The sequence below is a fragment of the Sinocyclocheilus grahami genome, unplaced genomic scaffold, assembly GCF_001515645.1.
Source record: "Sinocyclocheilus grahami isolate Dianchi unplaced genomic scaffold, SAMN03320097.WGS_v1.1 scaffold107.1, whole genome shotgun sequence".
NCBI lineage: Eukaryota > Metazoa > Chordata > Actinopteri > Cypriniformes > Cyprinidae > Sinocyclocheilus > Sinocyclocheilus grahami.
The window spans coordinates 1496018-1508921 of record NW_015505286.1 but is presented as its reverse complement, the minus strand read 5'-3'; the positions used below and the strand labels follow the sequence as shown (position 1 = coordinate 1508921).

The 12904-nt window shown below is 35.5% G+C and overlaps 1 protein-coding gene across 1 annotated transcript in view; it reads right to left on the bottom strand.

Annotated features, from left to right (window-relative positions):
• slc34a1b (solute carrier family 34 member 1b) overlaps positions 1–12403 on the bottom strand; it is a 20138-nt gene extending 7735 nt beyond the window's left edge. The window contains exons 1-8 of the mRNA XM_016277029.1: positions 12292–12403; positions 11967–12110; positions 10747–10858; positions 10454–10649; positions 9350–9442; positions 9196–9274; positions 8204–8371; positions 5424–5540 (exon numbers count right to left, since the gene is read on the bottom strand). Of these exons, the coding sequence (XP_016132515.1) occupies positions 5424–5540; positions 8204–8371; positions 9196–9274; positions 9350–9442; positions 10454–10649; positions 10747–10858; positions 11967–12110; positions 12292–12403 (1021 nt within the window). The remainder of the gene's footprint in view (positions 1–5423; positions 5541–8203; positions 8372–9195; positions 9275–9349; positions 9443–10453; positions 10650–10746; positions 10859–11966; positions 12111–12291) is intronic.
• Between the last annotated feature and the right edge of the window lie 501 nt (positions 12404–12904).

Here is a 12904-nt window from a genome sequence, read left to right as displayed (position 1 = left end):
AGTCACGTTGATGATGCAGTACACAAGCCACGGTTAAGACAGCTGACGTGCTATGATTTCTGACAGGCAGTTCACTCTCCTGTGATGTGACCCTGTTCCCCTCACACACACACACACACTCTCACACACACACACAAAACGCGTTACTCTGCGCTGCACAAAACTCCACATTTGAACAGTCAGTAGCAAATACTTAAACTAATAACAAAACATACTTACAGTCGCTGACTCAGAAGTGCCAGATTGTCATAGCAAAGTCGGAATTGACCCTTTTTTTTTTTGAAATAGCCTTTGTGCACAGTCAGCCTTGTACTCTTCCAGGTTCAAAAAATTGTTGTCCATAAAATGCATTGCACAAATTCGAACATCTGGGTTGTGCTGTTCTGTTGTAAATAAATCTTAACCAATGATCTACATCAGCATCTACTTCCGGAAGGCCAAATAAAGTGCTTTTGCTTTCGCACTGAAACACACAGTGTCTACCTGACATGGCTGCATCAACACTACTGCTGTTCCTGAAACCACGCCTTCTTTCTTTGCATGCACATTTGGGCGGCATTATGCTAATATTTCACATAGTGACGTAGACATGTGGGGGCGTGTTAGAACGAGCCGTTTTAGGTAGGTGTGGCTGACTCTTAACTTTTATAAAGAATATCTCTTTGGATTTGAGACTTTACAACTTTACAGATCTTCTTTATGCACCAAGAGCTTGTAACACTCCAAAGAGAAAGGAAAACTTGAAATCACATCATATGACCCCTTTAAGGATAGTAAGCTAGAAGGAATTCATATTGCTTGTAGAAGTGTCAACTAGCAGATGATACAGATGATACAGCCTTATTTTTTTTAAAAACTCGAGCCAGGTTCATCAGGCAATTAAAAATATACAGTTGTTTTCTAATGCTTCAGGTTTGTACCTTAATATAAAAAAAATTGAAATATTAGTCTTAAAAAATTCCTCCCTTTTATCTTTGGATGGTATTCCAGTTAAAGAAGCTGTTAATTACTTAGGCGTTGTCATTTCAAAAAGTGAACAAGATAGAGTTTCCTTGAATTTTAACCCTGCTTTTGAAAAGATAAAAAGTAAATTGAATCTTTGGTTATTAAGGGACTTGTCCCTCAGAGGTAGAGTTCTTCTGTCAAAAGCAGAAGGAATTTCTAGATTAACCTATATTGCTTCAACAATATATCTAGACAATAAAACTGTTAAGTATATCAATCAGATTTTATTTAATTTTTTATGGAAGAACCGTGTGCACTACATTCGTAAATCTGTTGTCATAAGTTCCCTTAAAAACGGTGGACTTTTTGGATTTCTCTACTTTAAATAATACTCTCAAAATGAATTGGTTAAAATTTTGTTTGAATAAACCTTCTTTGTGGAATTTCATTCCTAATTTTATTTTTGACCAACTCGGGGGTCTTTCTTTTTTACAAATGTGTGAAGATTGAGAAATTGCCAGTGAAGCTATCTGCCTTTCATGCTCAGGCTTTGTTGGCTTGGAAACTGATCTACAAGCACAACTTTTCTCCGCAGCGTTATTTTATTTGGAACAATCGTTGTATTTTGTTTAAACATGAAAGTATTTTTTTGAAAAGCTGGTTTGATAAAGGTATTGTCTGGTTTGATAAGTGTGTCATTTGTTTAACACTCAAGGGTATCTTATGACATATGATGAGTTTCTTGTACACTTTAATTTTCCTGTGACTCCCAAGGAATTCTCTCTTGTTTTCTCTGCAATTAATTCTGCTATAGTTTCCTTATTTAAAGATGTGATATTGGTTAATATGCCCATAGTACGGTGGCCGAGAAGTGCTAAACAAATCACAATTCTGAAAACAAAATAACAAATTACAAATGCAAATGCAAGTCTAAAAAAACAAAATAACAATTCAGAAAACACAACAACAATCCAGAAAACATTATAACAAGTCAGAAAACACAATGACAAATTCGAAAACAAAATAACAGGTCAGAAAACACAACGACAAATCCAAAAACAAATTAACAAGTCAGAAAACACAACGACAAACCGGAAAAGGTAGGTATAGTTTGAGACAGTGCCATTGGTTTGAGATAACTCACCGCTGACTGGACGAGACATCTGTCAATCAACGTATACAGGAAGAACCAGCCGAAGAACAGCAGAGTCGTGGTAGAAAGTTAGGAGATGGTATTAAAGTAGCTCAGTTTAAATGTATTGTATGAATTGCTTTTACTATGGAATAAAAAATACGGGGTGTCTATTAACATTTAGTTAAAAGTGACTGTATAACATCAGCTCCAGTGGCGCAGATGGATAAGTGCGTGTCCTTGGTTTCTTGATGTGATCGACCCCGATTCGATCCTGCCTTTTGCCGAACTTTTTTCCCCTCCCTTTTCAAATCTTGTATCACATCGTTAAGGCATTTATTTTCAATAAAAATTAAGAAAATAATCAAAAAGTTGAAAATAAAGTATCGGGTAGGGTTAGGGTAGGTGTAGGGAGGTCTTTATTGTACCAATAAGGTGGCATCCATTTAATAATTAAAATTATAATTTACACTCAATACGTTATTATTGCATACTGTTTTATAGTGTACTACAATACTGAAGTGCAGATAATTGCCACTAGTTGCAACAAGTAGAATACATAGAGATCCTGCTATTTTACCATAGTGTAAATAGGTATTTGCACTTAGTGTAAATAGCATATTGCTAAAAATACTGCTATTTTCACTTAGTGTAAATAGAATCCATTGCTAATACGAGATTTGAAATGGGTGGAAAAAAAAGTTTGGCAAAACGTGGGATCGAACCCGGGTCGATCGCGTCAAAAAGCCAACAATGCGCTCATCTATCTGCGCCACTGGAGCTGACAATTTACAGCCACTTTTTACTAAATGTAAATAGACGCTCCGTATTTTTTATTCCATAGTAAAGGCAATTCATACAATACATTTAAACTGAGCTACTTTAACACCATCTCCGAACTTTCTACCACGTCTCTGCTGTTCTTCGGCTGGTTCTTCCTGTATACGTTGATTGACAGATGTCTCGTCCAGTCAGCGGTGAGTAATCCCAAACCAATGGCGCTGTCTCAAACTAGAATCCATAGAATCCATTACTAGAATCCTACTTCTTCCGGTTTGTCTGATTTGTCGTTGTGTTTTCTGACTTGTTAATTTGTTTTTTTCGGATTTGTCGTTGTGTTTTCTGACTTGTTATTTTGTTTTCGAATTTGTCATTGTGTTTTCTGACTTGTTATAATGTTTTCTGAATTTTTGTTGTGTTTTCTGAATTGTTATTTTGTTTTTTAGACTTGCATTTGCGTTTGTAATTTGTTATTTTGTTTTCAGAATTGTGATTTGTTTAGCACTTCTCGGCCACCGTACCATAGTCAATCTAACTGATACAATATGTGGTAAAATTTGTTTTTCACAGACAAAAAATAACAAGTCTATTCGTTCTCTATTTTTAAAGGAGATTGCTACCAAGCCTTGCTCTGTTGCTTATTGGACTTAATTTGTTGGAAGTCATAAGTGGGAAAGCATTTGGTTATTGCCTCACAAGTTCTTTGTTACAAACAAGATAAAATAAATCTGTTTCAAAATATTTCATAAATTCTATCCAGTTAAACATTTTCTCAGTAAGTTTAAGAAGTATATTGATGTCAATTGCTCTTTTTGCTCTTTGCACTTGGAAACTGTACCCCACATCTTCTGGCACTGTAGTTATGTTAAAAAGTTATGGTATGATATCTCTATGTTTATCAAAGAAAAGGTACTCTTTCATTTTAATTAGCATTTCGAAAATGTCGTTTTTGGATATTTTAATTATGATAATGTAAATAACGAAGTTTTTGTTATTAATCGATTTATTTTGTTGGTTACATTTCACATTCATAAGTGTAAATTTTCTAACAAAAAACCCTGTTTTACAGTGTTTCTTAAAGAGTTGGAAAATTGCTTGTGTACTATTCAACATAGTACTAATAGAAAGGCGATTAAAACTGTCAGTTTGTGTTCTATCTTCAAAATCTTTGAAAAATTTAAAGGTTATGCATGTCTCTGATTGTATATAATTTTTTTTTTTCTTTTATCCTTTGTTACCCTGGCTTTGTATTGTTTTGTATTTGTCGTTTAAAGCATAATAAAAAAATTAATGAAAAAAGTGTGACTTTTTCCTCTACCTTAGTGTCCCTGTGCAGTTCATGACACTTTGTTTCAAGTTTTCAATTAATGAATGAAAATTGATTTTTTTATATATGGTTGGGTAAAGTCAAAAATGTTCTGATTTCCTAACGAAGAAAAGCCTCAAAATAAAAATCTTAAGTCATTTGTAACAAACTTCCTTAACTAGTTTAGCATTTTTTTTTTGAGAAATTATTAGTTTTATTCAGCAAGAACAGTCAAAAGTGACATTTAAAATGTTGCAAAAGATTTTAAATAAGTGTTCTTTTGAACTTTCTATGTGTATAATATTATTAATATGTACATTTGTAAGTTTAAGTTAATTTTCTTGATATTTAAGTTTTTCAAGTATGTTTCAGTGTAATTTCAGTGTGTTTCAGTGTCACGTGCATTTTAAACTCTATTTTTAAGAAATTTTTCTCTTTCTTTTATAGTGGACACTCTCATTTGTCACTGACCCTTAAAGTCTTTTTACAAGGGACTTTTGTACACACATCCACATGAAGTGCATCATTTTCAACAGGACCTACATCTGTTTGAAAAGGCTACCAGAGGAAAAAATAATGTTTGAAAAATATAGTCTGCACACATTACAGCTTCCGTGGCAGCTCTAAAACTCTTTGGGATTAGTGGTCTCTCTGGCAGTGTAATTAGGATGCTGTGGATCCTTAATCTAGCTGTCATGCCTCACTAGAAAGTCTAATCACTGTGTGGCTAATTACATTAAATCCGGCAGCAATGTTAGACCATCACTCTTCTATTCGTCAGAAGGGAAGGTGGATTAGAAAGGCTTGAAAGCATCAAGTGAACATCTCTGTTCTCTTGGCACTGGTTCTCCCTTCCTCTATTTCATTTCCATCTCCCTCGCTCTTATTTGTGGATGCATAATAACGTATAGCTGTCATTTCGCTGGGAAATTGAGTGCATGAGTTACCGTACTGAGTAAAACCTTGACGCTATTCACAGGCCAGAACAAACCATTGATTCTCAGAGCGCAAAGCTCAGACTAGTGAATACGAATGAGTTGAAGTCAACAGTCAACTCTGTGAGGGCTAAAGATTAACTCCTCTGAGGCTTAGTGGTGTTTAAATGCAAATATTAGTACAATACTCAGAGGTGCTCTTGGCTGTAATGAATTCCTCAGGTCATCTGGGAGCACAGCTAAATTATACAGGAGAAATGCAAACACTTTGTTGACATTCTTGCGCATGGGTTCAGCCTGGTCATCTAAGAGAGGAAGGACTCACCTATCAAAGGAGTGATGGCAGAAGTGAACACCGAGCTGCTCTGAACAACAAAGGTCATGCCAGCACCAACCAGAATAGCCAGGTAGCCAGTCAACCAGCCGAACGGGAAAGGAAAGTCTGCAGGAAAGTGTTTTGTTTACATCTCTTGAAAATTCTGTAAAATGACAAGATACTTGAGGCTTCCTTTGGGGTTTCTCAGACTGTAAAACTGGATGAAATTCTTGAAACTGGTAAAGTGTTTATTGGAGCTTATAAGTTCCTGCAAAAACTCAAAGGACTATTAGAGCAGTTCCTGCTATTAATGTTTCAATAGAACACTTAAAATAGGCAAAGATGCCTCTTTATGAGCAGTGCGTTTACTTATAAATTATAACTTACAACCCCAGTTCCAGAAAAGTTGGGATGTTTTGTGAAATGCCATAAAATCAAGAATATGCTATTTGTTCATTGACTAAAGTACAAAGAAAAAAATCCAATGTTTTCACTGGCCAACTTAATTTTATTTTGTAACTATAAACAAATTTTGATTTTGATTTAATTACAATGTTTAATTGTTTTGGAATTGAGGATACTAATTGTTGAAGTTTCCCAAGCAAATATTTTGTTCAGTCTCGCTTGATACAAGACTTCAGATGCTCAGCAGTCTGTGATCATTGTTGTCTGATTCTCCTTTTCATACATTTTCAATAGGAGACAGATCTGGACTGCAGGCCAGTCTAGCACTCTGTGTCTATAAAACTATTGCTGTTGTAACATATGAAGAATGAGACCTGGCATTGTTGATCTAATAACCTCCCATGAAACTTCCCATGAAACTTCCCATGAAAGACTTCATCTTGCTAGCAGTATATGTCTCTGTACAATCCCAATATATGCCTCCATGCCAATGGTACCTTAGCACATATTCCAGTCACCCATGCCGTTTGCTCTGCTGCACCCCCATACCATGACAGATGTTTGCCTTTGCATCTGTCGCTGATGAAATTCTGGATGGTCCCTTTGGTTTTTGGGACTGAGAACTTGATGTCCATTTTTCCCAGAAGCAAGTTGAAATGTGGATTCATCTGACCACAGCACACATTTCCACTGTCTTTTTTATTATCTGAGATTAGCTCTGGCCCAGAGAACCCTGCGGTATCACTGCATAGAATTGATGTATAGCTTTCTCTTAGAGTAACAGAGATTCAAGTTGCATTTATTGATGCAGCGGCAGCGGTTTTCCGAAGTACTCCTGAGCCCATGTGGCTATATTTAACAGCGCAGCATGACGGCTCACACACATTCAGCTAAGGGTTTCCTGCCTTGCCCAACACAGACTGAGATTTCTCTGGATTCCCTGAATCTTTTCACAATATTATGTGTGGTAGTTGGTGAAAGACATAAATTCTTTGAGATTTTGCATTGAGAAACGTGATTTATTATTATTAGTATTATTATTATTATTATTATTATTGTTGTTGTTGTTATTGTTTTGACACTTCTCTCATGAAATTTGGCACAAAGTGATGAGCCATAATCAAGCTTTGCTTGCAAAGACTGAGATGTTCCATTTATACCCAAACATGATACCCTCACCTATTACCAGTTCACCTGCTTACTGTGAACTGTTTCAAAACAGTTTAATTAGGATATTCTAGAACATTTTCACTTTTATTTAGCCTCTGTCCCAACTTTTTGGGAGTGTGTTTCAGCCATTGAAATAGATTTTTTTTATATATATTTTCAGGTTTTCAGGTTTCAAGTTGGTCAGTGAAATAATTGGAAATCTTTTCTTTGTACTTTTGTCAATTAAATAAAAGTTAAAGAGAATTAACAAATCACAGATTCTTGATTATATTGCATTTTACAAAACGTCACGACTTTTCTGGAATTGGGGATGTATTTTGTCACACTTTAGTTTGGGAACCAATTCTCATTGGTTCTAAATATAGTCATGCAGAATAAAACATTAAGATGTGCTTTGTAAGTAATAAACAGCCAATATGCTAATATGCATGCTAATAAGCAACTAGTTAATAGTGAGAACTGCTCCCTAAACTAAAGTGTTACCAAATATTTAGAGATTAGTTTAGTATGTACAAGATGACTATGCAAATTTATCCCAACTCTTTGCAGTTTTTTTTATACACATCATATAATATAATAATATAATTGTTCAATGATTCATAAAAACAGGATGTAATTAATGTAAAACACTAAATCAAACATACTAAGGACATTTATGCAATTTGACAGTGAATAATGACTGAATAAGATTCCCAGTCAAATAGATATATCTATATATATATGCACTGTAAAAAGAAATTGATATGACCAACAAGTCATTGCAACATATGCACTTTTAAAAACTGCAATATATGCACTCTACAGACTGATATAATATATTTTTTAAAGTTATTCAACTTGATTTTTAAAGTCATTTTAATATCATTTAATTGAAATAAGTTGTACAGCCAATATGATTCAACTTAAGGCAGCGACTGATTTTTGTACAGTGTGAATGATTCCACTCAATTAAGTTCAATTAACAAATAAATCAATGGATTATAGTCAATATTAAATTAGATTAAATTAGATAATTGATAAATTAACTGTTCAAAAAAAATCTCATAAATGTTGATGTTCTGATTGGATCGTCAAGATTAATAAAAGCAGAATCATGTGTTGAGATATGATATATCTGTGGTTAAGAAAAAAAATTGGAATATATGAGATATCTTTTACAGCATTTGACATGGACCCTCACAATCACATTAACTGTGTAAATAGGTAGTTCCCACCTGTGTTGATGATTTTCTGAATAGCTTTGGCTACTTGTCCCTGGAGAAGGGAGTTGAGAAACTTAACCAGCAGCAGGAGGCAGGTGCAAAGCACCAGCAGTGAGGAAGCCAGCAGAATCAACCCGACAGCCAGATCAGACAATCCCGTCTCGACAAATAGATGAGTGCCTGCTCCAACACACACATGTATTTACATCTCCAGTCTCCTGTGGAAATCTGCCCGTCACTCAAGCGTTGACAGGCATGTGTTCATTTTAACAGTGATTAGCCCATCAGCTGCTGATTATGGTGTGTTAGAAGAAAGAGGATTTCAGATTCTTTCAGATTATTACAAATTATTTATGCATCACAAAAAAATGGCTTCTAAATATGAGGCCCACGGTTATAATTGAGGGCTTTAGCCATTGACTGTCTCCTGACAAATATGGAATTATTACTTTTTTTCCCTCAATATGATGGCTCTTGTGTTTGCAAGATGATAAAAAAATAAAATAAAATTTGCAGCTTATTGCCTCAAAGTCATTATATGAGCCAGGAGGATGACTCAAAAGCTCATTCAAAGTTTAAAAACATATTGCTTCCTAATACAGCCTGTACGCTGTTTGTTACTGTTGTTGATGTCGAATGTGTAGTTAGTCTTACAAGCATATGACTCAGTGGCTGTTTCTATCACAGGATGTACTAATACAGAATAAATGATAGTTATTAGCCACGACGGAGCTTTGAGTAAACGAAGAAGAGCCAAACAGTGTACAGAGGGACTGAAAAATGTGTTTTCTTCACAGCAAAAAGGGTGCATTGTTTGAATACAGCATGTCTCGGTATTAAAAAATCTTCAAGTTTGAAGCCAGTTAGAATGGAGAACAATACTTTGTTATTTAAAAATGGATGCATGAAATGACTAAAGAACAATCAATCAAAGGACGGCCTTTGCTGTGTCTTCGTCCATTTCATTCTCTATTCCATTGAAATTTGATAGAGTTTCGACTCACATTTTTCAGCATTCATGGGTAGTGATGGGGTTTGCACTGTTGAGTTTTCTGAAGGCACTATAGAAACATTTTCTTGGATCTGGGGAGGAATAAATTTAGATAACGTCAGTACATGAAAGATCTTCATCTGTAGGCAAACAGAGATGTTGCTCACCAGAATCCATGTCTGGCACCAGACTTTTATCAGACTCTTATTGCGTAGCAGCTCTTGCCCTGTTGCTATACCTACAATTACTGTCTTATCCAGCTGAAAAGGAAAAAAATGAAATTGCCTTTTAACTCTAAACCCATATTAATGAGAGACAGAAGAGTACTGATAGGGCAAACAGTGTGATATTTAATTAGGCTACACAAGTTTTCACAAGCTCCAAAGCATTTAACAAGTAAACTAATTACCAGTTTTCTTTTTATTTATAATGACACCCAAATGGCTGCATACTTAAAGGAATAAATCATCCAAAATATAGTTTATTCATCATCATGTTGTGTCGGGAACCACAAAAGGAGAAGTTTTGAAGAGTGTTCAGGCTGCTTTTTTGAATACAGTAAAAGTGTTATGAGGGGATATAAAGCCCCAAAAAGGTCAAAAAGCAACATAAAAGTAAGACTTATGAGCTACATTCTAAAGGTGTGGTCATATTTTGGTCAAATTTCACAAGTAAAAAAATTATATTGTCTGCTGTCAATAGTGTAGCGACGACTGAACTCACACAGAAGTCACTTTCAAACCAAGCAGCTTTCTGTTGGTCAACACGGCAAATCCATCTGACCAATTGGAACCCACAGGGATTTCTCTGTGTGGAAAACTTTCACACAAAATTTCCAGATTGTGTGAATTCCTATTGAAATGACTGGATTTTGCCTGCATAATTTAACTTTGTTTCAACTGTGGACTTCCTTATTCTCATAGAATTAGCACAATTTTTAAAACTTTATAGTTATAGTTATCATTATAGTCCTTGGTATGAACAGAACTTTAATCTTAAAGCCACCTTTATGTGAGAAACTGACCAAAATGTACATAATTTTTCACTTAAAATGTATTGTATAGCTTGAGAAAACTTTTTATATAGCGCATGAGTCATGTGGACCACATTTATAATACGTTTATTGTTCCTTTTGTCTTTTTTCAATATTGACAGCCTGAACTATTTACAAAATGTCTCTTTTCTCTTTTTCACAGAAGAATAAAAGGCGTCCTTGATGATCCTGGAACATATTCTTATCAATTAGACTTCAAAACAGAATAATACTGCACCTGTATAATGCGTTTGGTGAGGGGTTCTGTGATGACTTTCAGGAGCTCTGGACCATTCTCTCCGGTCACGATGTTGAAACTTTCAACCACCGCCTCCGACGTGAGCCTCATCACGCCAGTGATGGCTTCCAGCGGCAGCAACACCAACACTGACAGCCAGTTAAAGCAATCGTGCACTGTGGCACCTGCAAAGGCTCTGAAACAGACCCACACAGAAAGTGTAATTGAAGAACTACAAACTTTCTATTGATAGTTGAATGCTGACAGTATGAGGTACTGTATGCTCTCTCTACCGTTTGAACTGCTCTCTCTCCCCTGCCTGCATCAGAGCCACGATGGTGTTAGTGACAGATGTGCCAATGTTTGAGCCCATGATGATAGGAATGGCGGATCCAACATCCAACACTGCATGAAACATAGAATGTAGAAACCCCATCGATAGATGTGAGTCACGTTTCATTAAGTACAACAATTGTCCTTAGGCAGTTATGAAAATACACAAGGGCTCCTATCATCTACAAAATTCATTCTCTGGAAATCAGTATTAGATGGCTACACAAAAAAACACATAAATAAGTGCCACTGCATATGGTGCCATTTGCATTTGTATGCAGTTTGCTACAAATGACACTAAAGTAGCATAGTTTGTTACCTAGATGAACGGAGCGTTGCCACTCAGCTAACAAAATATGTTCTAAAAACATTTTGATTTAATTTCCTATAGAACGAATGTTCTATTAATGTTACTGGAAGAGCGTTTGTTCATTTTTGTTCTCTTTGAAATAACCTTGCCAGAACATTGTTTATGCTAGGCATAAACAACACTATTGCATACTTTCTGAGTAGGTACTACATTTGATAAGAAACAAACTTTGTGACCATTTAAAAAGTATGTTCTATAATATGAGTGTGTGCAGTATGAAAGAAATTCAGGCGTACTTCGAGAAGGGTCTACCTGCATCTCACAGTACTACAAAACAACCTACAAGTACAAACTACAAGTTACGAGAAATATGACTGAGTGGATGTCATGAAGCAATCTCCTCAAGTATATTTATTTTTTGTTTTATGCATGAAATGTCTGATGATATTGGTTGTTTCTTTGTAGGGGAGCATAACTTATAGGGGCGTGGTTTGTTATTGCCGTTCACAACTCCACTCCCATGGCTTCATGGGATAGTAAAATGTCCATTGGATGTGCACTTCAGAATCTCAGTGGAAGTAGTAGGTCATATGGATACTTTTCGCCTACTGTTTTATGAATAATATGAATTTGAACATACTTATTTCACATACTGCTTTTCGCCTACTTCATGGTAGGGAAGTAAGCATAATCGAACGCAAAAACTGAATATTAGAATATATCAGCCACTAGGTGGCAGTAATGACCAATCAGAATTGAGTATTCCAGTGCGCTGTATAAAAATGTTTAAGAATGATGATATTCTAACATATATGGGTTTTTAGGTTTGGCAGAGCAATACTGTGTTTGTAATGGCTGCGTTTGACTTACATCCAGACGAGACCAAACTGACAACAATGGAGGTGGAAGTGCTGGAGCTTTGGACCAGGACAGTAACCAGTATTCCCACCACCAGTCCCGCCACAGGGTTAGAGAGGACAGCATTGTCCTTAAATATGTCCCCTGCAACCTTACCTGTCCAAAGACACAACACAGTCCACACAAAGCTTTTATTTCCACACTAAGGATGTGATATTGAGATTAGTAGTTAGTGGTCACAAAGTAACCAGCTTTTTAAATTTCTTTTGGATATTTACAATAGTTACTGTATCAAAGAACAGTGGAAAATGTCAAACAAAAAAGTGTTAAAGGTTACCTCCAGCTAACTGAAAGGCTGAGCTGAGGATGTCCAAAGAACAGATGAACATGTACAGAAATAGAAGAAGAAGTGGTATCTTGCAAATATTGATGAAGATTTGTTTTCCCATTGTCCTCGTTATATGGTTCTGGCTAAAAAGAACATATATATACACAAACACACACACAGTTACAGTTACAGTTTGTTCTGTAAATGTATAACCCAAATCGAAATTGTTTCCAATAATTGTTTCCTTTGGATTTGGAGTTGATTAAGTTCTTTAAACGTGCAGTTGACTCCAGAGTCATTACAATGACAAATTATTTAAATAGCTTTAATTTCACCCCTTTCTATGAGATCCATTTTGACTTATCCAGGACTCAAAAAGGGGAAACACATTTGATTCAGTTCGCATAATTAATACCATCATGGATGCTCACTGCGGTTAAACATCATTGTAAAAAAAAATCAGTTTTCATTTTCTCGTTTTTGTTTTATTACAATTCTGAGGCATTTTACCAACATTTCATTCAATTGTCTCTTTATGAAAAACGGTTCTGGGTTCATTCATTCCACTCTCTTTTTCTTTCTCATTTTGATTTTATTGACAATCACAGTCTTGATCGGGAAG